We start from the raw sequence: 24,834 nt of genomic DNA on the forward strand, positions 1-24,834 counted from the left end.
TTTTTGCACACTGAAGTTTAAGAGGCATTTGCTTACAGCCCACTCTCTCAGCCCCTCCAATGGTGTCATAAGCGTCTAAATCCTTGCATTAAATCCCTTTCTGCTTTACATGCCTCCGTGGTCCTACACTAAACTCTACATGATAAGGTGGAATCAGAGTTCTAGACCTAATCTGCCAGTCTTTGAACCCCAGCTCACTGCTTCATAGTCATGGGACCAAAGTGTAATTTCCAAAGATGGCCACAGTGATATCTCCCACCCCACATGCTCACATGGCATCTTGCCTCTGCCTCCAGAGGCGGAGTCTGTATCTCACCCACTTGAGTCTGGATGTGACTTTCTGATGGCCTGGATCAGAATCTAGAGGACACCAAGTGCCTTCTGAAGCTAGGTCAGAAAGATGCAATGCATTTTGCTTGATCTCCTGGGGTATTTGCTTCTGGGGAACTCTACCACCATGCTGTGAGGAAGCCCAAGCACACTCTAGAGAGGTACTGACGCCCTCCTTCTCTCTGCCCCAGCTGTGTCCCTGGACGACAGTTGGCATCAAATTGGCAGCCAGGTGAGTGAGCCACCTTGAAAACTAATCCCTCGGCCTCCAGCAGAGATTCCCTGGCTGATGCCACAGGAAGCAGAGATGGGCTGCCCTGCCGAGCCTCGCCCAAATTACAGATCTGGGCACAAAACAAATAACTCTTGTTGTTTAAAGCCCCTAACTTTTGGGGATAGTTACACTGGCAAAGCAAACTGCTACACTTCATCTCTAAACCTTAAACCTTGGCTGAAAAAAGGATAAAAGCTTAGACGTAGTTGGTGTGAGGGTTATGTGCAATGAGGCATGTACCAGGATGTCGGAGTGCCCCATCCATGTTAGTGACTGTTATTTGACGGGACTGTCCCCTGGATGCTAGCTCCAGGCTGCTACCTCCCCAGAACCCTCCCCCTTTGCTTTCCGTACTTGCTAGATGCCCCACAGAGAGTGGCAGCAGCTCCATCATCGAGCGCTCCCTGTGCCAGGCAACATACCCACAAGATCTGGAATCCTCACAAACATTCCTGGGGTGAGTGTATAGGGATCATAGGGGGAAATATATGATCCCATTTTACAGGCGAGCAAATCAAGGATCAGAGAGGGCAAATGGCTTACTTAACACCATACAGTTAGTGGCACAGCCGGTCTGTCTGACTCCAGAATTTGTACCTCCTGCCCTCCTACCCTCCTACCCCCTACCCCTGACCAGATGTCCCTTCAGAGCCCACCTCTATCCTGCAGGAAGCGGGGCGCCCTTGCTTGTTGGCCTTCCCACATAGAGATAGAAAATGCACTCAGTAGAAGCATGGCAGGACAATAATTTATTTATTAAGGGTGAGGTAGAGGGGAGGAGGGGGGAGGTTTGGGGGCACAGCCTCTCTTGTCCACATGACCCAGGACTTATTCTCCCTCCACGGCAGCCCCTCACGACCCCTGGGAAGCCAAGGTCAGTTGGAGCCGAGGGGACTGAGTTCTGGGATGAAACAGGGGGCTTGCAGGAGTCAGAGAGAAGGCAAGGTCAGAGGGCAGGTGAGCTTGTGGGGTCAAAGGTGAGGCAAGGTTGGAGGTGAAGAGATGCTCAGTGACAGGTGTCAAAAGTAAACAGCGCTTTTTGGTCTGGGGGTGCCTTGAATTCCTGGGGAAGGTCAAAAGTGAAAGGGAGGCTGGGGTGAAACAGGGTTCGTGGAGTTAAATGTGGGGCAAAGTGGGGCTCAAGGGTCAAAGGTTACCAAAGACAGGGATGGGGAGGGGGGACGTTGTAGGGTCAGAGGGTCTGAAGTGAGTCAGGCTTAGAGGTGAAGCAGGGTTCTCAGGGCCCAAGAGGGGCTCTAAGGGGTCGAAAGTAAGCGGCCTACCGGGCGGGGTGGGAGCAGACACAGGAAGCGCAGAGGGCGCCCTAGGCCACCTCCTCCTCGGCCTCCTCCTCGAACTCGCCCTCCTCCGCCGTGGCGTCCTGGTACTGCTGGTACTCGGACACCAGGTCGTTCATGTTGCTCTCCGCCTCGGTGAACTCCATCTCGTCCATGCCCTCGCCCGTGTACCAGTGCAGGAAGGCCTTGCGCCGGAACATGGCCGTGAACTGCTCCGAGATGCGCTTGAACAGCTCCTGGATGGCCGTGCTGTTGCCGATGAAGGTGGCGGCCATCTTCAGGCCGCGCGGCGGGATGTCGCACACGGCCGTCTTCACGTTGTTGGGGATCCACTCCACGAAGTAGCTGCTGTTCTTGCTCTGCACGCTCAGCATCTGCTCGTCCACCTCCTTCATGGACATGCGGCCGCGGAACACGGCGGCCACCGTCAGGTAGCGGCCGTGGCGCGGGTCGCAGGCGGCCATCATGTTCTTGGCGTCGAACATCTGCTGCGTGAGCTCGGGCACCGTCAGGGCCCGGTACTGCTGGCTGCCGCGGCTGGTGAGCGGGGCGAAGCCGGGCATGAAGAAGTGCAGGCGCGGGAAGGGCACCATGTTCACGGCCAGCTTGCGCAGGTCAGCGTTGAGCTGGCCCGGGAAGCGCAGGCAGGTGGTGACGCCGCTCATGGTGGCCGACACCAGGTGGTTGAGGTCCCCGTAGGTGGGCGTGGTGAGCTTGAGCGTGCGGAAGCAGATGTCGTAGAGCGCCTCGTTGTCGATGCAGTAGGTCTCGTCCGTGTTCTCCACCAGCTGGTGCACCGACAGCGTGGCGTTGTACGGCTCCACCACCGTGTCCGACACCTTGGGCGACGGCACCACGCTGAAGGTGTTCATGATCCTGTCGGGAAACTCCTCCCGGATCTTGCTGATGAGCAGCGTGCCCATCCCGGACCCCGTGCCTCCGCCCAGCGAGTGTGTCAGCTGGAAGCCCTGCAGGCAGTCGCAGCTCTCGGCCTCCTTGCGCACCACGTCCAGGACGGCGTCCACCAGCTCCGCGCCCTCGGTGTAGTGGCCCTTGGCCCAGTTGTTGCCCGCTCCAGACTGCCCTGCGGAGGGAGGGAAGGGCGCAGCAGGCAGTCAGGGAAGAGCCCCTGCGGCGCCACCTCCAGCCATCCTGGTGCTTGAATAATGATGAGATTATTATACATGACCAAGATTATTATAATTTTGTTATTACTATTAACTGTCCTCTCTGCTTCTGTCCTTGCCCACCTTCAGCTATTTTCTCTGCCTTGTGTATTTTCCCTGCCTTCAATGCCCTCGTCACCTTTTCGGTTGCCGACATTAATCATGGTGATAATGAAAACAACAAATGCTTATTTACCTTTTCCTCAATGCTTGGCATTGTTCTAAATTCCTTACACAAATCAATGGCTTTACGCCTCACAACCCTGTGAAATGGATTTTTTTTACAATCCCTACTTTAAAGATGAAGAGACAGGCACAGAGAGGCCGAGGAGCCAGCCCAGCGTCGCCCAGCTGACAGGTCAGTGCCTGAGCTTCACTTATTTATACGGTCCTCTCCCCTCCCCCCACCAGGACGTGGGCTCCAGGGGGAAGGGAGCTCGGTCTGGTTTGTTCTCAGCTGTGTTGCCAGGGGATACGGTAGGGCCTGGCATGCCGTAGGTGCTCAGTAATTGAGCGTGCGTGAAGCGGCAGCGCTGGGGTCTGTGCACAGGCCTGTATTGGACGCCTCCCCTGGGCTCCCACGGTGGCCCTGCACGTTGACCTCACAGCCCTGGCTGCCACGGCTACTTCCCTCCCTGGGCTGGGGGGCCGTGGTGGAGAACTGTCCTCAAGCATTTGGAAGTGAAAGGAAAAGGGGGGCTTCCTTGTCTGTGCTCCATGCCCCGGACTCACCAAATACAAAGTTGTCAGGCCGAAAGATTTGGCCAAAGGGGCCAGAGCGAACCGAGTCCATGGTGCCTGGCTCCAGGTCCACCAGCACGGCTCTGGGCACGTAATTTCCTCCTGCAGGGAGGCAGATGGAGGTCAGCTGGGGTGAGTGCCAGGAACCAGCATGCGGTCCCCTCCCAGCCCCTCCCCAGCACTGCTCCCCTAGGTGCCCCTCCATCCTACCTGTGGCCTCATTGTAGTACACGTTGATTCTCTCCAGCTGCAGGTCACTGTCCCCGTGATATGTGCCCGTGGGGTCGATGCCATGCTCATCGCTGATCACCTCCCAGAACTAGAGGGGCAGTGGCGGTGGTAAGGACCAGTGGAGCAGGAGAGGGGATCCAGGCCTGCCCTGACTTCCATCTTCCCAGGTCAGGACCCCCAATCACCTCCCTGGCTGCCACCTGTCTCCCAGCAAGTCGAAGGGGGTGCCTAGAGGCTGGTGGGGAGGCACGGACGAAACCGCAAGAAGCGAGAGGCGGGGGCGGGGTGAAGCCGAGTCACCACTCCAGCCAAGACCGCCGGTGTCAGGGCGCCCGGGCTGCAGCCGCGGGCGAGGCTGGGACTCTTTGTGCGTGTGCAGGGGACAGTGGGCCGGCTGTGAAGCCAGCTGTGCCCAGCAGACAGAAGGCTGCGCCCCACCCCATATCGGCCTCTTTGTTCCCAGCCTGCCCTTGTCCCTGCGTCCCCTCCCCCATTGTCCTCGGGGTGCTAGCCTCCTGGGGACCCCGTCTGCCAAAAGGCCCCAGGCGAGGGAGCTCAGCGGAGCGCAGGGACCTCTGCTCTTCCCAGCCGCCTAGCGGGGACCGGTCCCTCGCGCACCTTGGCCCCGATCTGATTGCCGCACTGGCCGGCCTGCAGGTGCACGATCTCGCGCATGGCGGTGGCGCTGGTTGTGGATGCGGCGGTGGCAGTAGCGGTGGCGGCTTTGCTAGGAGCTCTGGTGGGAGGCGGGAGGTGGATGCGGAGGCGGCGGCGGCAACGACGAAGCACGGTCCCTGCACCCCCGCCCCCGGGTGCCTCTATAAGAGAAGACCGGCTGCGTCACGGCCTGTCACCCGCCCGCTCCGCCCCTGGCCCCGCCCAGGACGATGGGGCTGGCGTGGAGGATGCTTCCTCTTCGGCGACCCACTCCCGGCGTTGGTGGGAGGCCGTCAGGCGCTATCAGCACTAGGTGCTCCCACCCCTGTCCGCCCCAGCCAGGGCCGGCGACCGGGGTTTGGCTGAGATTGGGCAGCGGAAGGGAGACCCCGGGTAAACAAGCAGATGGGAGATCCCATTTTCCACCACCACGCCCCACTCCGCCCGGAAGGCCCTGCCTCAGTTTCTCTCTCCGCAGCCCTTTCCCCCCAATTCCATTTATGTACCATTCCCCAGAACCCTTGCATCAGGGGGAGGGCTCCTGGTGGGGTCGAGCTGAGGCTCCGGAGCTGCGATTGTTTGGGGGAATGGGGGACGGTCGGTCCCAGGAGGATTTGTCTTGAAGCTGCGGAGTCCGGAAAACCGCGATTTTCCTTTCACTTTTTGCTGGGGTTGCTTGTGGAAGCTGATGGAAGGCTGAGGGGTCCACAAGTTCGCCCCGGAAACTTCCGTTGGGCTTTGGGTTTGTACCAGTCGGAGAGACCCCAGCTTCGCCTGTCAGAGAACATGGAAGAGCAAGACTTGTAGCTGGATTTCACGTTGGGGCAAGGGGTAGCGAGCTTCGGGGGCTGCCTCACTTTACTCGGATTGGCACCTTTCTGCTCCAGCGTCATAGTTTACTGCAAGCTATTACCCTGCCTTTCACGTTTCCTGTTGGCCCTCTGACCTTGCCTGGGCAGGTTTGACTCCCTGTGGCTGAACTTTCTCATATGCAAGACAGGCTGCCCTCAGGAGTGCCCAGCCCCCAGTAAGACTGGGAAGGTCAGGTGGCCCAGCCAGCAAGACTGCCCCAGTTTCCCCTCACACCGAGTAAACAATAAACTGTAGCTGTTAGTATTACAGTTATTATCAAGGGCTGGACAAAACTTCCCGTGCTGCCCGTGAGGGAGGGCCAGACCCTTTTCTGATGGCAGCCTCCAGCTCTGCCACCCCAGGGGCCTCCTCACCTCCCCAGGCTTCTGGAGATTGGGGGCTGGCAGCTTAGTCAGTGACTTCGCTGCATGGCTGGTACCTCAAGGGCGCCAGTGGCCTCCAGTCTGTACCAGTGGTTCTCAACTGGGGGCAATGCTGCCCTCCAGGGGACGTGGCAGCATCTGGAGATGCTCTCCGCTGTCATGTCCAGATGGTGGTCATGTGTGTGCTGCTGGTATCTAGCAGGCGGATGGTATGAAACACCCACAGTGCCCAGGACAGCCCTTCTCCTCCCCTCACCAAGGACTTATCTGGCCCCAAATGCGGATGATACTAAGACTCTCTGTGTTAATGAACTGGGAAAAAGAGCTGAGTTAACCCCTAGCTCACACTGGACTCCAGAAAACATTCTTGATAGATCAGTCAGTGTGAACCAGGGTGACCCCCAGCATCTGTGAGTTGCCACCTCTCTCCATTCCATTTAAACATGTGCAGCATCACAGTGAGATGGACTAGTTAGCCAGGACAAGTCAAACAGGGAGACAGATTGTTAAACGGCCAAGCTGTTTACAGCCGTCTAGTAAGTTGCAAAATCCCAGCTTCCTTAACCAAGGACACGTAAAGGTAAATCATTAAGCAAAACAAAAACAAAAACAAAAAACTACTTACAGACACAGACAACAGCATGATGATCGTCAGAGGGGAGGGGGAGGTGTGAGAGGGTAAAGGGGGGATAAATGGTGCCGGAAGGAGACTTGATGTGGGGCGGCGACCACACAGTACAATATACAGATGATGTGTTACGGAATTGTGCACCCGAAACCCAGAAACTTTATTAAACAGTGTCGTCCCCAATAAATTCAATAAAAAAGAAAAGAGTAAATGGTTTACACTTCTTCCCAAGCAGAGGGTAAATGGCTTAAAACCCATTTAGTGCCACTTGTGCCAACACACCCGGGACAGGCCAAGTCAGGGGGCTGAATCTCCTTTGGTGCATCAGCATAAAGCTGATGACTATTCTATTGAGAGTCTCCCCTAAAACCTCCCCTTAAAATGCCCACCTTTGGAAAACATAAGAACCCCCTAAACAAAGACCCAGGCAGGCTCCGGAGCACTCCCACGCCTTCCTCCCCCACAGGCGTGCATCTCCTAAATGCTGAGGGTCCCCACGAGACTTGCAGCCAGGGGAGCAGTCGGCAGCGGCAGCTCATCCCAGGCCAACGCCCTGAACACATCTCTGTTTTTCTGTCCTTCCACTGAACTCACTTCTTTCCTATAACACTTCCAGAGCTCTTCTGTTGCTTCCTCTAACTTAAACCCTTCCTTTGTTTCACTGTGCCCAGCTTTAATAAATAACTTTCAAAATCACCTGGACTTGTGATGTGAAATCTTTCCTACACGAAGTCAGGAACCCACACTGTACAGGCTGGCCTGAGGCAAACTTGCTGTAAGCCTGGTCCCTTTCTGGTCACACTGGGACCACAGTCGTCAGATGGTTATGGAATGCAGAATTCCCTGGGTGGGGGCTGCTGGGGTGGTCAGTGGAGCCCTCTAACCTAGGAATTCTCAGCTAGGGTTGTGAATTCCTAGGAGGCAGGTTCTGTTTGCAGATGTGCTCATTTTACAGATGTGAGATGTCCCTAGGGATCGCTTGACGATGTCTGGAGACATTTTCAGTCATTGCAGCTTGCAGTTGCTGCAATGGCCTTTGGTGGGTGGGAGGCAGGGACGCTGCTCAGTATCCTGCAGGATGGCTCCTGCAGCCAACAATTATCCACCCCCACCCTGCCAATGTCAGTAGTGTTGAGGTACAGAAATCCTGATTTAGATGGACTTTTGAGGTTGTCACCCAATGTAATTGTTGTTAGAATTGATCCCTGAGACATGGCACCCAGACTGAAATAGGAGGTCTACTAATCCATGTTAATATACATCAAAAATTCATAAATGCTGTGTTGGCATTTCTTAATTTTTTAATATATTATGAGCCATAAAAACAGGTTTCCTATGACACCCCACCAGGGCAGGGCTAACGTGTTCTGACCTCCAGCGAGACAGCTTCCTGGAGTAGCTCACCTGGCAAGGGACAGCTCCCTGGAGAGCACAGGCCCTGCAGTGGGTGCCTCTGCCTGTCTCTGCACCAAGGCACAGGGAGCCCGACTGGGGCTCTCCAACGGCCTCAGCGGCAGGTGGGGGATCCAGAGGGAGGGGAAGAGAATGGCAAGCAGGGGACAGATGGCTTTCTAGCCACCTACTGGGACCTGGCATCAATGGAGATGTGAAAAGACCAGAGTATTAGAAACCCTGCAAGGACAACACGGGGGGCGGGTTGAGGATGGGCTGACATCACCTGCGCCCCATGGCTGCCACCACCGCAGGCTGGCCTCTCCTGGACCCCCATCCTGGGTGCCAGGTATCCATGGCCTCCAGCAGGCAGACCCTCCCTGGTATCCAGGCTTCCCACAGCATGACCTACCACCCTGGAAGCCATCAAGGCTCCTTGCAGGAATCTGAAGACCGTATCACTTGGGTGGTGCCAAAAGTCCAAGATCCAGCTGCAGCTGGGGAACGGAGCCAAGGAAAAGAATATATATAAGAGCTGGGTTTTCCATCCCCAGGGGCCAGCCTGCACTGAGAGCTGGGGAAGCAGGCAGGCACCCTGAGGTCCCAGACGTGAACACCCATCCACTTGGGGCTGCGTTTTTATGCCCATCTGCCTATCTGATCCTGGGCAGCCATGGTGTGAGGCAGGACAGTCTTCTTGCCAATTTTGCATGGAAATGGATCTCAGCATCTAAAGAGGGCATTGGCTGTGGCCCTGACACCTAAATTGTAAGAGAGCTTTATGTCGGAAGATTTCCGAAGCAGTCAGGCGAGACCCTGTGGGTAGGCTCCTGCCGTGGCCTGGACCCCCACCTTCTGCCAGCACCAGATCTGCAGTCGCGCCAGGTCGGGCTCAGCAGGGACCCTGGAAGAGCAGGGCTTGGGCTCCTGATTTTGAAATGGAAAACAGGCAAAAAATTTTTTAAAATTTAACTTATTGAGGCTACATTGGTTAATAAAATTATATGAGTTTCAAGTGTATAGTTCTATAATACATCATCTGTAACAAAATAACTCATTTTAAAATAACAGGTTAATTTTACTTCCTTGAAACTAGCAGGAAGAATGAGAACGTGGCTGTTGTGTGTTTCTGGGAGGAATTAGGTATGGGGACCTGGATAACACTCGAGGCACAGGAATTTAGGGAGACCCAGAACATTCTGTTTACAAAACTGACTGCCCTTTCTTCACAAGGTCTGCAAACCCAGAGAAAGTCCTGCCTCCTGTCTGCCACGTAGGGGCCATACTGCCACCCCACCTGTGTATCCCGAGACATTGCTGACATACACCCCAGCCACCAATCCACCCTGGGGGACAGAGGGTGTCTGCTTTGCCTGTTGTTAAAGACAATAGTTACATTTAGGCCAGATCCTGTTCTAAGTGCTTTGAGTATATGGCTTGTTTATGTTTTAACTTATGAAACCACAACCCTAGGAAGCAGGTGCTGTCTGCACACCCATTTTACAGATGCAAAAATGAAGGCCCGAGGAGGGACTGGAGTATCTCACTCAGTGTCACACAGAGTTGACACTGGGATAGAAACCTTGAATTCAAGCTTCAAAGACCCTGCTCTTCTGTCACAGCAGAAGCCGTAGCTTCTTTGTTACTTGGTCTTTGAAAAAAAGTTACTTTGCCACTTGTCAGTCCAAAAGGTTGTCTTTCAGGAAGAAGAGTTGCTGGGTTGCTGGTGTGAAAACATCCGTGTGACTGTCACGTGCTCCATGGCCTGGGTCTCTGTCTGTGTCACTGTATCTGTCCACCATGGTGTCTGGGTGCTCAGATCCGGCTCCCCTGTGTGTGATCAGATTCTACCACTGGGATCTACGTTCTTTGTCCACTGCGCCTGTGAGTCATCGGCTCCTTCCCAGAGGGTTTCCTTCTTCCCAATTTCTCCTGCCACCTCACTACCCAGACGTCAGACCTACACCTCAGTTGGACCTGGTTTCCCTGCCCCCTACTCCTGGCAGAAGCAGCTCTGGCAGTGGACCTGGCCTGGCACGGGCTGCCTCCAGCTGCAGGGAGGAGGAGACAGGGTTCTGGAAGTTGCCACTGTGAGACAGGGACACTGAATGAGCCTTAAGACAAAATAGGCCCTCCCCATGCTTGCCATCCCAACTCCAGGGGGAACCCACACAAGCTCTATGAAAGCCGTGCCTGGCACTGCTGGCACCAAGCATGGAGTGGGGGGATGGGGAGGGGGACAATGGAGCATTCTCTGACCTTGCTGGGTGTGTGGCCTGCCTCCCACCACACTCACCATCAGACACACCATGGCTACATCCCGAAAGAGGCATGCTCAGAAGAGTTTCCTGGGGGATGGGCAGGGGGAGGGCTGACATCAGCTGCAGCTGGGGTGAGGAGGAGATGCTTCCTGGGTTCTCCTTCCCAGCTGCCCACTTGCCTGGCATTGAGGATATCTTCAGGGTGTCTGGTGCAGGTGTAGCTGGTCATGTAGCCGCTCTTGCAGTTGAAGGAGGCCCGGTCAGGCAGGCACGCAGCCAGGAAGTGGAGCCTCATGTTATCTGTGGGCATCTTGGTGAAGTTGGTCAGGGAGCAGCTGGCCATGCCACCAAACACAAAGGTGCCCAGTTGCTTGTAGATCATGGTCATGTGGACGCTGCTCTCGAGGGCTGGCGAGCTCAGCCGCAGGCCCTGGACTCATAGCATCTCTCCCAGGCTGATGTGCAGGGCTGGTTCAGGGTGGGTGGGATCACTGCTGAGGTGGGAGGTAGGGGGGCAATAAGAGTAGAAAATATCCAACCCTTTTTCTCAGATAGGTTACACTTTCCACTTCATATGGAAAGGAGGGAGTGGTTTCTCACTAAATCTGGCAAAAGGGTGGGGCTTCTCATCTTATCTCACACACATGCACACACACACACACACACACACACACACACACACACACACACACACGCAGTGCACAATGGGGCCTTCTCTCACCCCTATGCCTGAAATGGGCAAGATTTCCTATTTTACTGAGGCAAGGGGCTAAAGCTTCCCATTTCAACGGAATAGGGGGTGGGACATCCCCCTAATTTATGTCAGACATTGGCAGGATTTCCTGTCACGCATCTAAAAGGGGTGGGACTTCCTGTTATACAAGGAGAAAAGGATAGACTTCTTCCCCAATGCCTGAAAATGGTTGGACTTCCTTTTTACCAGAAGAAAGAGGGAGGATGCTCCCTCTGTGTTTGAAAGGGGGATAAAGGGGCAGGAATGCTCCCTGCTTTATGCATATAAAGGATGGGGCTTCTCTGTTCACTGGGGGATGGGGATGAACTCTTCTTGTTCCATTCCTAAGGCAGAGAGGCTGGCATTTCTTCTTTTCTATGTCACCAAGGGGTGAGCCTTACCTTTTTGTCAAGGAAAAAATTCCTTCTATGCCAACCAGCAGCAAGATTTCCAAATTCGTTTAGGAAAAGAGGCACTTCCTTCTGCCTTAGGCCTGTAATGGGTAGGGTTTCCAACTTTGCCAGGAAAAGGGCTGACGCTTGCCTGTGGCATGTGGCCACTATGTGGGGTGAACGTGGCCAGCCCCTTACATGAAAATGGAGACGAAGAAGGCCACAGTGATGAGTACTGAGTCCTCAACAAAGTAACGAGCCACCAGGGAGTATTTATGATGATGGCATCACAAAAGAAGCCCGGGATGTGGGTCATTAATAAACCACTCTCACGTGGCATGGTAGGGATGCTGACTGCAGGGGACAGAGAAGACCCCACTTACAGACTGGTCACCTAAGGCTTACTCTCCTTATTCTGGGCAGCTTGTCCTCCCTGTGTCTTCATGCCTGGATGTGGTGGGAGTGTGGGACATCTGTGCAGGGAGAATGGTCAGGCCAGAGCAGGACAGAGTCCCAGGGACACTTTCACGGGTAAGATCCTGTGAATGAGATAGGTAAGGGGTTGGGATGATGAGGGGACACATGTGGAAGGACTCACTTTTTCTGTATGTGTGCATCCTGATATGTGCATGTGTGTGTATAATTATGGCTATGTGTGTATGTGTTTGTGTCTGCGAATGTGTACGTGTGCATGTGGCGTTGCTTATGGATATCTATATCTAGGTAACCTGCTACAGAGTATGTCTCTGAGCATGTATGTTTTCTAGTATGGCTGTATGAATGCATGTAGATGTATGTTTCTTGGTGTATGTGTATTTCTATGTAGCTGTGAGTTGGTGTGAATCTCCTTGTGTGTCTTTTTTGGTGTGTATGAGTTTCTATGCCTTTGCACATAGGTGACTGTGTATTTTTGTGTATGTGGTGTGTCCTGGCATGTGCACCTGTGTGCTTGAGGATCTACATGAATGCAGATGCATGTGCTGTGGAGTGTGCACATCATGCCTCATGTGTATGTGTTATGTGACTAGGTGTTTGTGGTGCACCTATTCACATGTGATGTGAGTGCATGAGCTCTTTTCTGTGATCTCTGTGTGTGAGATTATGCACATGTGTTGATGGGTGTGTGGGTTGTGCTGGTGTGTGAGTGGTTGTGTTTGGGGTCTGTGTGTATGCCCATGCTTGTACCTGTTGCTCTGTAGCTGGTTGACCTGGGACGTACTGGTGGAACTGTGTGAGCAGGGTCCGGGGCCCTTGATGCTGCCGTCCTGAAGTCAGAAAGGGCAGGGGGCTCTGTGTCCAGCAGGTGCCGGGCTCTCTGTCAGGCCCATCCACCTGAAGAGCCTACCTCCAGGCCCACCCTCTGGATCCTCTCATTCCGTTGCCCACCGAAGTTTGGTGGAGCGAGGCAGTTGGAACCCAGTCTCTCATATCCCCCAACTCCCTTCCTGGTCAAGGAGGGCAAAGCTAGTGTCCCAGCCTGGATGCCCCTTCCAAGTGAGAGGACTTTAGTCACTATTTGCCCACTGGGGACTTTGGGGGTGGCTGGCATATGCCAGTCACACATCTAGACCCCAGGTCAGTTCATGCCGCACAGATACATTTACACACAGAATCTGCCATACTCACAATGCACACAGGCCCAGACACACACCCAGCTACACAAATACCATTGGATCCACCCCCTACCCGTATGCATGGTCACAGGCTCCCACGGGCCAAGTGCATGCATAGGAGTTGTCCACAGTAAACATACCTCCTCAAAGCCAATACAACACAACACAACACAACACACAATTCAAAGACCCAAAGACACACACTCACAGAGTCACAGATACACTCTATGCCCAGACTCCAGTACAGACACAGCCAGACCTAGTTGTATGCACACACAGACATACTTGTGCATAAGCACAAACATGGAATCATATATTCACATGGATATATGTACAACACAGACCACCCCAAGACACTCAGACCCAGATTCACAACTCAAAAAGACATACAGCAGATGTACTGTATTATGGAATTGTACACTTGAAAACAACATAATTGTATTAACCAATGTTACCCCAATAAGTTCAATTTAAAAAGACATACAGCAAATAAAATTGTATGAAAGAGAAAAAAAGGTTGAAGGGAGAAGACAAAATCATGAAAGACTAAAAAAGAAAGAAATAAAAGAAAAAATGCACAGCCAGATGCTGACTCCAGCATCCAGACCCAGGAAGACAGGTAAACAGACGACCAAAAGTCACTTTTGTGGAGAATCCCTTTCTCTCTCATTCACATAATACACTGACCCAGACACCCCAGAAATGAGTTAATGAGCGCACAGATGTGAAGCCACTTCTTCAGTCTAGCCTTGGATAAAGACATATAGGGAGACCCCTCCACGGCCTCATGGGTGTTGGATGGGGGCTCAAAGCTGGTGGGAAGGGGCACACCCAGCAGTAGACATAACTTGTGCAAAGCTACCAATATCTTGGTGGGGCAGAAACGTGGCAATAGATGGTGCAGAAGTGCGGTAACCAGATGACCATCTCAAGCAAGGCCAACACCGTATGCAGTAAATTTATAGATTGGGGTGTGGGCATCAAGGTGGGTGCACCCACCCTGACTGGTATTAGAGCTCTGGAGAGGCACAGGACCACAGCGGGAAGAGGTGGGCTGGGGTGGTGGGCAGAGACAGGGCATTGTAGGTATTTAGACAGCTAAGAAGGAGGGGCCTTGCCATGGAAGGTCAGGGCAGGGGAAACTGAAGCCTCCCTTTCTCCATTATCTGTGGGCCCCATCCCACACCAGGAACTTGGTGATGTTTGGGGCCTGGAAGAAGATAGGGTGGCACAAAAGGAGAGGGGCCTAAAGGGATAAGACAAAATGGTCAGACCTGCAGGCCGCGAAGTCCGGAGGAAGTTAAACTAGGGATGGGGATGGATTGAGGGCTTGGATTGGGAAGAAGGGACAGCGCTCCGGAAAGATGGAACCCAAAAAGGAGAGAGGATCTTAAATAGGAAACAATCAAGGGGTGGAGTCAGGGGAGAGAGAGGGTGGTACTAACCCAAGAAAAGTAGAGAAGTGGGTGGGGCAAGGGAATGAGTAATATTTGAGAAACCCTTGGCTGGGGAGGTGGGCAGGGCCTAGGGAGAAAGAAGGGGAAGTGGACGGGACTGGAGAGTGGGCAGGCCTGAAAAGCTAATGATGGGGAAGTGAGCGGTGCTTAGAAACAATGACTGGAAAGACTGGGAGTGGGCAGGGCTTGGGAGGCTTTCAGCTAGAAAGTGGGTGGAGCCTAGGGAGAAAGTGGGAGGGACTTGGAGGCTGCTGGAAAATCGGACGGGGCTTACAAATAATGACGGGGAAATGGGCGGGGCTTGGGGAACCGGGATCATCCCTGGAAAGGGCGGGCCCACGTTTTTCAGAGTTCCGCGGTCAAAGTAGTGTTGGAGCTGGTGATAACTCCATGTTGGGCATTCCACATGTTGGACGATTCCGTGGTGGTCATTTTCCGGCTGAGAGCTAGCGCTGGGCAGGCAGGAATCCTGCCCTTTGAGTCCACGGCGCCCTACCTCACCATGCCGGGTGCCTGCGCCACCCTTTACTGGTCGGGCGCGGACCAAAGCGAATACATCTTTGGTCTCACTTCAACTTTTTGGGTCCTAGCAGCAGCATCCGCTGGGCTCCGACCAGGAACTGCCTCGAGCAGGGGCCGGTGAGGGTCTTCCTTCCTACTCTTGGAAAAACCTGGTTCTGTTTCCGCGCCCAAAGCCTCGTCTGATTGGGCTCTGGACGACCGTCCCCTCACTCCCCCGTCCCCGTTCTTTTTGCGCTGGGGGCTTTGCATTTGAGGCGGAAGAGCAAGAGCAACTTTTTCTCCGTCATGGTAGACCTCTTCTCACCAACTCTGTCCATCTGGTTCACCAGAGGGCGCTCACGGCCTACACTGGGTGCCGCTTTCAAGAAAAAGGTCCCAGAGGTTCCTCAAGGGAGGGAGGGACAGACTCTCAGGAGAGCCTGGGTCCCCTCTAGGTGGTGGTCTTGGGCGATTTGAGGGATGGAGCCTGGATCTTCACTGGGGAAGAGGCCTGTGTTCCTTAGGTTATGTTCCCTTGTATTTTATGTCTTTATTTCAAGGCTTTGGCTGGCCTCTCCAGGTCTTCCTGCTGTCTTTGGTTACCCACCCCAGAGTGCTTTGAGTCTGTGACTGTGGCCATGGCTGTGTCCTTGAGTCTGCTGGTGGCTAGCTTTGATGACTGATCTTGTTATCTGCAATTGTTTCTCTGGCGTCTGTCTCAGTGTGGCTGTGCATATGCCTGTGTCGTGTCGTCGCTAAGTCTGTTTCCGTATGTGTGCAACCGTTCTGTTCTCCATGTGCTTGATGATATATGCCCTGAAATACATATCTTTTTGTGTCCTTCCTTGTGTCCTTGTGTGTGCTTGTTGGCTAGCTTTGGTGGCTGCTCCTGTGTATGTATAATTATGTGTTCTCATATGTGTCTGTGTGTGAGAGTGTGTGAGGGTGTGCACGCCTGTGTGGTGTGTCTGTTTTGGTTTATATACTTGTATGGCCTGATGGGGGGTGTCTAATACTTGTCTGTGTGGCAGCTGCCTCTGGGCAGGTTGGAGAGTCCCTTCCAGGTGGTGGCCCTGCTGAGACTTCCTTCCTAAGGCGGCTGGCTTGCTTCCCAGCAGAATGAGCTGGCTTCTCCTGAGGGGCCCCTCGAAGGGTCCTCAGGGCCTTGCCCTGGTCTGTCAGGGTGTTCCCCGTCTTTGTATTACTTAACTCTCCTTATCAGGGAAACACAATTTCCTGTCTTTGATGTCACTGGTGCTAAATTTTCCCTTCACAAACAGCTCAGGCCACTGGTTTCTTTATTCGTGTGTGTGCACTTAAGCCCAAATCCCCCATTTCTTGTATGCCTTCCAGAAATGCACTACGTAATGTATTTCTGTTCTGAAACAAACCCCACAGCCTATAGGTAGCACTTAGTTTTCTTAACCCTTAGAAATTTCTATTAAGACCGAAAGAGATGACTCAACCCTCACACCTGTGATTACTGAACCGATTTTTAAACCACAACCTGACAATTTTTCTTTCAAAGATCATTTTGGCTGTTTTCATTTGAACCTTTTTTGCCATAGGTGTCCGCAATAGTTTTTGGATCCTGGCTGTTCATTCACCAGATCAACCTCTGCATGTAATCACACGGAGCCACCAGATGGTCAGTGCCATCGGCAGCCATGATAGCTAACCCAACAGAGCACCTAATGTACGGCAAATGCTGCTCTGGTTCCCTATTCTCGGCAATAATCCTACGAGGTGGTCACTGTTGTTAGCCACACTTCCCAGATGGGAAAAGCAAGGAACGTAGAGGTGAAAGAATTCGCTCAAAATCACACATCTAACAACAGGCAGAGCTGGGGTTTGAAGCCTCTTGTTCTATTAGCTGTTTCCCCACTGGAAACACCCATGGCTGCGTGGGCTCCCATTTTCTCATCTCTGAACACCCAACGTCACGTTGGAAACACACGAGACCAGAGTCGGGGATGCACCCCGACTCCACAAAGCCTCGGTGTTTTGTACCAGCATGCCTTGCAGCATTTACACAATACCACGGGTGTGCACATGTGCCAGGCCTGTGCTTTTCTGGCCTATTTAGGACCCAGATTTTTGGAGACCTGACTAACATAGACAGTGTAGATAACACAGTCCTCTCTGTGTGCCTCATTCCTTCCTCAGACCTCACTGGATTCGTTCCTTCCCCTTTCTCTCTTTTTCTCAACTCACATCCCTCTTCTGCCTCCCATCCCCCAGTTTTGTCATTTGCTTACTTGCTTGTGCCCTTACTCAGCAACACCAGTAACATTCTCTGTTAGGCTTTGCCTCTGAGGAGACAGAGGACCCAGGACAAGTTAGGTTGACGCTGAGGGAGGTCATGGGGGCTGTGGGGAAACCAGAGAAAAGGAGATGAGGTTTTGTAGAAAAAAATCGAGGCGTCCCTCCTGGACCCTGGATGCCTGGCCTGTTCATGGGGCCTCAGAGGTGGAAGATGGGTGCCTGCCCCTTCAACTGCTTCCTGCCCACTCTCTCCCTTGAGCCCTTTATGGTGAGCGTGAGGATGCAGGCCCTACCCCTAGAGATGAGGAAAATGGGCCCACGCTGATCTCAGGGAGACAGTTGGGCACAGAGGTGCGAGGAGCTAATGCTGACAGCTCCACGGTAGGCGGGGCTGCCTGGCTCAGATGTCCCAACCACAACAGTGCGTCATGGTGCTCCCTGGCTGTGGCCTGAGCCTTCCCCAGGCTTCCAGACTTTGTTTCCCCTCCTTGGAGGGGGTGTGCAGAACTATGACAAACCCCTCGGTGTGGAGAGGAGTTCAGGACTCCCACTGTGATTCCTTGGCTAAATGGCTTCAACTTGTGGAGTCAGTTTCTACGCCCACGCACTGGGGGATGATGGCCGACTGGAGAGGCAGAAAATGTTCAGTAACCACAACAGCTCACCTTTTCTGAGCACTCACAATGTGTCTGTCACTGCTCACAGCAAGCTCTCAACTGCCCTTTGAGATCTACTCTTATCCCCACTTAACAGATGTGACAAATGAGGCTCAGAGAGGTGAAGCTGCTTGCCCACAGCCAGAGATTTGAGAGCTGAGGCAGCCATTTTTTTCTGAAATGGTCCAGAAAGATTAAATATTTGGGGCTTTGTGGGCCAATTTCTGTCCCTACTTGGCTCAGCTGTAGAATTGCAAAAACTGCCTAAGGAATTATGTAAACGAGGGAGCATGGCTGTATGCCAATAAAATCTATTTGTGGACAGTGAAACTTGAATTCATATAATTTGTATGTCAGGAAATCTTCTTTTGACTTTTTCCAGCCACTTAAAAACCAAAAACAATAAAAAAAAGGTTTATAGCTTTGGGCTGTATGTAGTTTGTCGATTTCTAGAGCCCATTCATCCAATACATGCATAGTATTGATGCCTACAATTTTCTAGGCTCTGGAAGTAGGATGGAAACCAGGCGGTGGAGATGCTCCTCTTTGGGAGATAACACTTTTGTGGGAGAAATAAGCATAAGCAAGTAAACAAACAAGAATATTCCAGATGGCAGAAACAGCTAGTAAGGAAATTTGACGGGTGAGGTAACAGGGCGGAGGGAGGGACCTTACATGTGGGTTGTTTGAGATGTTGAGCTTTGGTGTTCTCTGAGTTCCTCCTTTTTGTTCTTTTTGTCAGTTTAGGCAGTCTTGGGCTATGGCCTGCGGCGGGAGAGGGCTTGACAGTACGCTGATTGGCTTCTTGCCAGGGCAGCGGTATTGGTATGGGGGGGGGGCCCTTTGGCCTTAGTATCTTTGAACCTTTCTTCCTGGTTGGTCGGGTCCCTCACAGATGGGTCTTTCCTCATCCCATCTCCTGGGCTCTGTGCTGTGTGCAGTGAGGGTTGAGTGGGGAAGTTTAGCTCCTGCCTTCAAGTTCCCAGGTTTGCTTAATATTCCTGTGTTCAGGGTGATTCTTCTACTGGTCACTGCTGTTCCTCTGACCAGAAATGCTGCCATTTCCACTCTTTGCAGCAAGAAAAACAAAACAAAACACACAAACACTTTCCCACCTTGATGGGGAGTGTAAAAAAAAGAAAAGAAAAGAAAAGAAGTGGATCCATTTTCAAATGGAACCAGAGTTGCCAGAGGAACCGTCTCACGCATCTTCTGCCTCAAACCTTTGGAACGCAAAACAGGCAAAATATTCTTTGGGCTGAACTTCAGCAACCTTGTTTCCCCCAAAAACCTGTTCGTAAAGAACGCAGGTATGATGGCTCCTGGACTAATGACCGTTGGACTGAAAATGGAAAACTCTGTTTAGCAGTAACATCACTACGTTAAGTTATCTGCACCAACAGAAATGCCTTCTATCTGGTGACGTAATTGCTCCCCTTTCCCTTCCCATAAATACCCCTTTCCTGTGTCTCCTAATCAGAACACTGTTTGGGCTTCTGCCTGGATCAGTGCATCCCAAATACCTATTCCTTTTTATTTCAAATAAATGCTTGTTGCCTCTTTTTTGGACAGCCCCCCCCCCCGCCCACCTTTTTTTTTTTTTTCTCTTTTGGTTAACAGGAGAAAAGCTGATGTCTCTTTTGGGAATTTACTTTCAGCAAACGCTTCTATTTTAGCTGCCACTCATCACACTTTCCTTTGGAATCGGTGGGAGTCACCAATGACTGAACTTTGGGGGGGGTGGTAAAATTCCAAGAGAGAGAAATAGCATTTGCCACCTTGGTGGCTTACAAGTTTGTTCCGGGTTTTAAAACAGTCACTGCAGTGGGGTTTCAGCGGTGAATGAAAGTAGAGGCCCCGTGCACCGTCTTTGTGCAGGACAGCTGGAACCGAGGCCAGCCACTGACCTGGGGAAAGAACATCCCAGTCAGAGGGACCGCAGGCGTGGAGGAACAGCTTGGGCAAGTGTCAGAATCTTCTTCAGGGCTCATTTAAACACCAACCGCTGGGCTTTTTCCGTTCCAGAATGTTAATAGATTGAGGTGCTAGAATTTGCATAGCTAACAACTCCTTCGGCGATACTGCCTGATGTTGGTTTATTGGTTTGGACACACTTCATCAACCACTCACAGAGCGGAAGCATTAGGCACCTGCACAGCAACATGAGCCAATGTCAGGTGTTTTTTCTGTAATTCCCCAGTGCAAGAACTTCAAGCTTAGGGCGGCATCCGATACCCAAATTCCCCCCGTGTTTCCTGGCTTGTTGGCAGAGGCCTAAGACCAATTGCCAGGTCCAAGTTCCCATTTCACTCGGGCAGAGTGAGGCCTGTAGCAGGTCAGGGAGTTGGCCAGTGTCCACCTGGCCGTTCTGGACAGAGCAGGGCTTCCATAGGAGCCCATGCCTTGCTTCCCATCTCTCAATCCAGGGTTGCTTCCTCTTTTGGGTTGAGTTTTGGCTGTTTCTCTGCTCCTCCTCCCGCCCCCGCCTGAGTGAAAGGGAAATTTGAGTTTCCTCTGCCTCACTCAAGTGTCCTTTTCCTATCACGGGAAATTCTCTGCTTGGACTCTCCAGCCTTCCCCTTCTAGGGTCCACAGGGGGCTCCTGACAGGAAGCGGCCTGGGTGGGTGGGTGGGGAAGCTGCCCTAGGGGGCAGGCCAGGGAAGGGCCCAGGGCCCTGGAGAAGGTAGGAGAGGCTGTGGGAAGGCTGAATATGGCCCTCAGGGTTCCGCTGTGTGTGTGTGGGGGTTTGCTCCAGAGCAGAAGGCACCTGAGGCCTGGCTGTCCTCTGAGCCGTCAGCAGAAATGCCGGATTAAGGAGGTTCCTGGGGGAGCCTGGGTGGGAGTGACAAGAAGGAGGGAAAAGAGACAAATCAACATAGAGACTCAGAAAGAATACGAGGAAGGGAGGGAGGAAGAGGACAGGGAGGGGCCCAGAGACTAGATGGAGAGTGAGAGCCAGAGAGAGGCGCGGTGGGGGGGAGCCACCCGACCTCAGGCAGAGACACAGTCACCAGAGACAGGGACGAATTGTGGGAGATGCATAGATAAAAGGAGAGACACAGAAGTACCAAAGAGGTGCCCGGAGAGGCAGAGAGAGAGAGCTCGGGAGAAAGATGAAACGGTGGGCCAGAGACTGGATGGAGAGCGAGAAAGTCAAAGGGGACGAGAGATGGAGATTCAGAGAAGAGAAAGTTACGACGGGAAAGCTCGGCCGGAGGGGGCGGGCGCTGGGATCCCCAAGGTCTCCGCCCCGGAAAGCGGGGCTTCGGTACTCTTTATAAAGCGCGGAGCCTGGGGCACCGGCTGCAGCCGCCTGCCGCCGGCCATGAGCTCCAACTCGGACGCCGTCCCGGACCCCGAGGCCCAGCAGCCGCCTGCGCACCGCCGCCGCGTCTGTGTCCCGCTGCCCTGGGCCCTGAGTGTCGCGCTGGTGCTGTTCGCCGCCGCCGGCGCGGCGTACATCATCCGCACCTGGGTGGTGCCCCGAGGCTTCGCTTCGCTGGGCCCCAGCCCGGCGCCCGACTCCAGACTCCCCGAGGTCCCCGAGGTCCTTCCCGAGGTCCTTCCCGACGCCCGCGCCCGCCTCCCCGACTCCACGCAGGTGAGATGCGCCCCTCCTTGGGACCCCTTCTCCATCCCTCACCCCCGCGGTCACCCCCTTCTTCTGCGTGCCGGGCCGACGGTCTGGCCCCTTCGGGCCCCCGAGAACATCCTTCTTTATTCAGGACTTCGGGCGCCACCCTCTCTCACCTCGTACCCCCTTCGAGACCCCGTCTGCACACTGCACCCTCGGGCGGGACCTTTTCCTCACAGTGGACCCCGAGGGGCGCTTCTAACTGTTGAGGGGACCCACACTTTTTTTTCCCTAACTCCCGGAGAGCCTAGGTTTTCTCCCGGACTCCTGGGATGTCCCCCTTTTCCAAGGCCACCTGGAGGGAGGCCCTCGTGAAATTCCGGCGTGCGCTGTCCTTGCAGGCCCTCAGGGTTGGGGCAGGTCTAGCCCCAACTTCGGGTGTGGGCTTGTGTTGGTGTGTTCTTTTGGAGCAGGGGAGGGATAGCGGAGGCTCAAGGCCTGAGCAGATGCCCGGGGTGGGGGTGGGGTGCGGGGGGTGCTGCTGGTGGTGGCACTTTTCAGGGGGCTGCAGGGGCGGTTGGGGACCCTCCATCCACTTTCTGCCTTTCCTCCCCAGGGCGAGGGCTTGTTCGCGCAGCTGGTGGCTCGAGACGGTGAGTGTCCCGTACCGTCCCTGTCCCCCCGGGGAGGGTGCGCGGAGGAGTCCTCCCTCTGACTCAGTCCGCCCCTCTGCCCTTTCCTCTCTGAAAGCTCTTCTCACCTCTCTAACCCTCATCAGTCTTTCTTTCTGATCTCGGCTGACACCCATCTGCCCGCCTAAAACGTGCCCTCTCAGCCCCGGGGCTGGGTCCTCAGGTCCCAGCCTGGTCTGGGCTCTCAGGCTGGCTCTGGAATTTCCACACTCTCTTTCCCACTGGCGTTTCCTCCCTCCCCCCAGAGACCCTCGCCCCTTCCCCTTTTCAACTCTCTTCCCCGCCCCTCTCTTCTCTTCACTCTTTCTGAGACCTCTCCCCTCTCCCTTTCCTCTCCTCCTTCTCAGTCACCTCCTTCATTCTATCCCCCCCATTTCCCTCCCCTCCCTTTCCGAACCCCTTCTTTCCATTCCGCAGAGTCTGCCGTCCTACACCCCTCCCCTTTTGCATTACACCTCCTTCTCCAGCCCATGTCTGTTCCTGGAAGTCTCTTACCCGCTACCGCCCCCCCCCCCCAGAGTCCTCGTTCCCCTCCCTCTTCCTGACTGCCTTCCCCCTCCCTCGATTCCCTTCCTCCCTTCCATCCCCTAGCCCTCCCTCTCTCTGGGAACCTCTTCCCCACTCAGAGCCCTAGCGCTCTCTCCCCAGGGCTGTGTCCCTTGGCCACACAGCCTCACTCAGCTCTCCTGCTATTTCCTCCTCCTGCAGTGCTGCTGACTGACGGTCTCCTAAACTGGTACAGCGAACCTGGCTTGAAAGGTGTGTTCTTGGCACCTGGCCTGAGCTATGATGGGCACACGCAGGAGCTGGTGGTGGCTGAGGCTGGCATCTACTATGTCTTCTTGCACCTGGAACTGCAACGTGTCCTGGCCAGCGCTGGCTCTGGCTCTGTCTCCATTGCCCTGCACCTGCAGTCGCTGGGTGCAGGGGGTGCAGGGGCTGCAGCTCTGGCCCTAACCTTGGACCTGCCATCTCCATCCTCTGAAGCTCGGGACTCAGCAGCTGGTTTCCGGGGTGGCCTGCTGCACCTCAGTGCTGGCCAGCGCCTGGGTGTCTACCTCAAGGCTGCAGCTGGGGTGCAACCTGCCTGGCAGCTTGCACAAGGTGCCACCGTCTTCGGCCTCTACTGTGTGTCCACCAAGGTCCCCATTGGACTCCACTCCTGACAGCCTTCGTGAGGCAGGACAGACTTCATGAGGCAGGCAGGGTTGCCACCCCCCGTAGGGAGACTGAAGCCTGCCTTGCTTTCTTGGGGCCTCCGGCAATGGGCTCTGGCTTTTCTACCTCACCAGGCTGGGCAGGCTTTCTGGCTGCTGACCCCCTTCTCAAGGACTCTTCTGGTTCCTCTGTCACTCCTGCTCCAAGTCAAACCCTTGGTATTTATTATGAGCCTGAGCTTGGACAACAAACTTTATATTAATATATTGAACTTATATTTATTGATCACCTACTACATGGCAGTTACTGTGTAGGGCTGGAGAAACACCAGCCCACAAAATAGACCCCCCCCAAAAATCCTTATTTATGTTAATATGTGAGAAATAAAGACTCACGTCTAGCCCCTCTCTGGGATTTGTGGGCTAGCTTTTGGGGATTCGCAGAATTCTTTGTTGTATGAGTTTAATTCATTCATGCAACTTGCATTTTGAGCATCTACTGTGTGTCAGGCACTGTTTTAGGTGTTGTGGACACAGCTGTGAACAAGACAGACCAAAACCCAGCTTTCACCAAGCTGACGTCTCTTGGGCTGGGTTGACTCTGTGACTGTGATTGTGTGCGACTTGTGGCGGCTGGGCCAGGGGCACACTGACAGATGGAGCGTGGCACTGGGTAATAAAATGGAAACTTAATGATAACTGTGTGGGGGCCATTTACTGTGTGCCAGACAGTGTTATTTGAGACTCGTAACCACCCTATGCTTTAAGGATTTTGTTATTTCCATTGTACCGTTATACGGGCTCTTGAGGTTATTTTCCTCTATTGTAAGTGCACAGTGGAAATACTGCAGAATGCAGCTGTGCAGGACATCGCTCGTCAGCTCTGTTCCGTGACATCACACCAATAACTTAATATCAGCCGTGGGATCAGCAGATCCCAAGTCGGGGCTTGATTTATCGTCTGTTGGTCATCCAGACTTGAATGATGGAGGAATTGATTTTAAACACATAGACATGACTTAAAACTGGGTCTTGTCATCACCAATTACGTTGTGAATAACACACACACACACACACACACACACACACACACACACATCAAGGGAGTCTTCTCGTCTGGTGTTTTCCAACCATTATCTGGTTCTGTGAAGAGGCTGCTCAGGTCATGCACAAGCAAGTGAAGTGTGGGCATGTATCTTTGGTTCGTTTTATCTTAGTCTTTAAAGGAAAGTACTGTCTATATCTCCTTGTTTGTCACTTGTGCCTAGGGTTGGCTGGATGTACAAGAGTGATGAAAGTTAGGGTATTCTGTAAGAACCAACTGACTATGTAGAGTTTTCAATAAAGAATATTTTTATTTTATCTGTCAGTGGTGTGCTATACAATCATTTATGTAAAATTTATAATAAGCACATGATTTCACTTCCCCCCCTGAAGAGCTGTTTTTAAACATGCAGCAGCACACAGTCCCTCTCTCTAGACCTGGCCGGTTCCCCCAACCCTGTAATTTTTGTCACCATGCAGAACTTACGCCCACTGGCCCATATGAGCCGGCTGGACCCTGGCTCTCCTTACAGATC

At 53.4% G+C, this 24,834-nt stretch overlaps 2 protein-coding genes across 3 annotated transcripts; one reads left to right on the forward strand and one right to left on the reverse strand.

Annotated features, from left to right (window-relative positions):
* Positions 1-1,345: 1,345 nt before the first annotated feature.
* Positions 1,346-4,866, reverse strand: TUBB4A (tubulin beta 4A class IVa). Of its 2 annotated transcripts, XM_037165326.2 has the most exons (4): positions 4,659-4,866; positions 4,020-4,128; positions 3,801-3,911; positions 1,346-2,986 (listed from the first exon to the last, which is right to left on the reverse strand). In XM_037165326.2, exons 1-4 carry the CDS (start codon positions 4,713-4,715, stop codon positions 1,929-1,931), a joined length of 1,335 nt encoding a protein of 444 aa, XP_037021221.2. In that variant the 5' UTR covers positions 4,716-4,866; the 3' UTR covers positions 1,346-1,928. The 2 variants fall into 2 exon arrangements, with proteins under 2 accessions (XP_037021221.2, XP_053514678.1); XM_053658703.1 differs by having other exon boundaries at positions 3,801-4,128.
* Positions 4,867-21,043: 16,177 nt separating this feature from the next.
* TNFSF9 (TNF superfamily member 9) lies at positions 21,044-24,623 on the forward strand. The gene is made up of 3 exons (XM_037165287.2): positions 21,044-21,432; positions 22,022-22,058; positions 22,806-24,623. Exons 1-3 carry the CDS (start codon positions 21,157-21,159, stop codon positions 23,261-23,263), a joined length of 771 nt encoding a protein of 256 aa, XP_037021182.2. The 5' UTR covers positions 21,044-21,156; the 3' UTR covers positions 23,264-24,623.
* The last annotated feature ends 211 nt before the right edge of the window (positions 24,624-24,834 follow it).

The sequence above is a fragment of the Artibeus jamaicensis genome, unplaced genomic scaffold, assembly GCF_021234435.1.
Source record: "Artibeus jamaicensis isolate MK-2021 breed Jamaican fruit bat unplaced genomic scaffold, CSHL_Jam_final scaffold_537, whole genome shotgun sequence".
Classification (NCBI taxonomy): Eukaryota; Metazoa; Chordata; class Mammalia; order Chiroptera; family Phyllostomidae; genus Artibeus; species Artibeus jamaicensis.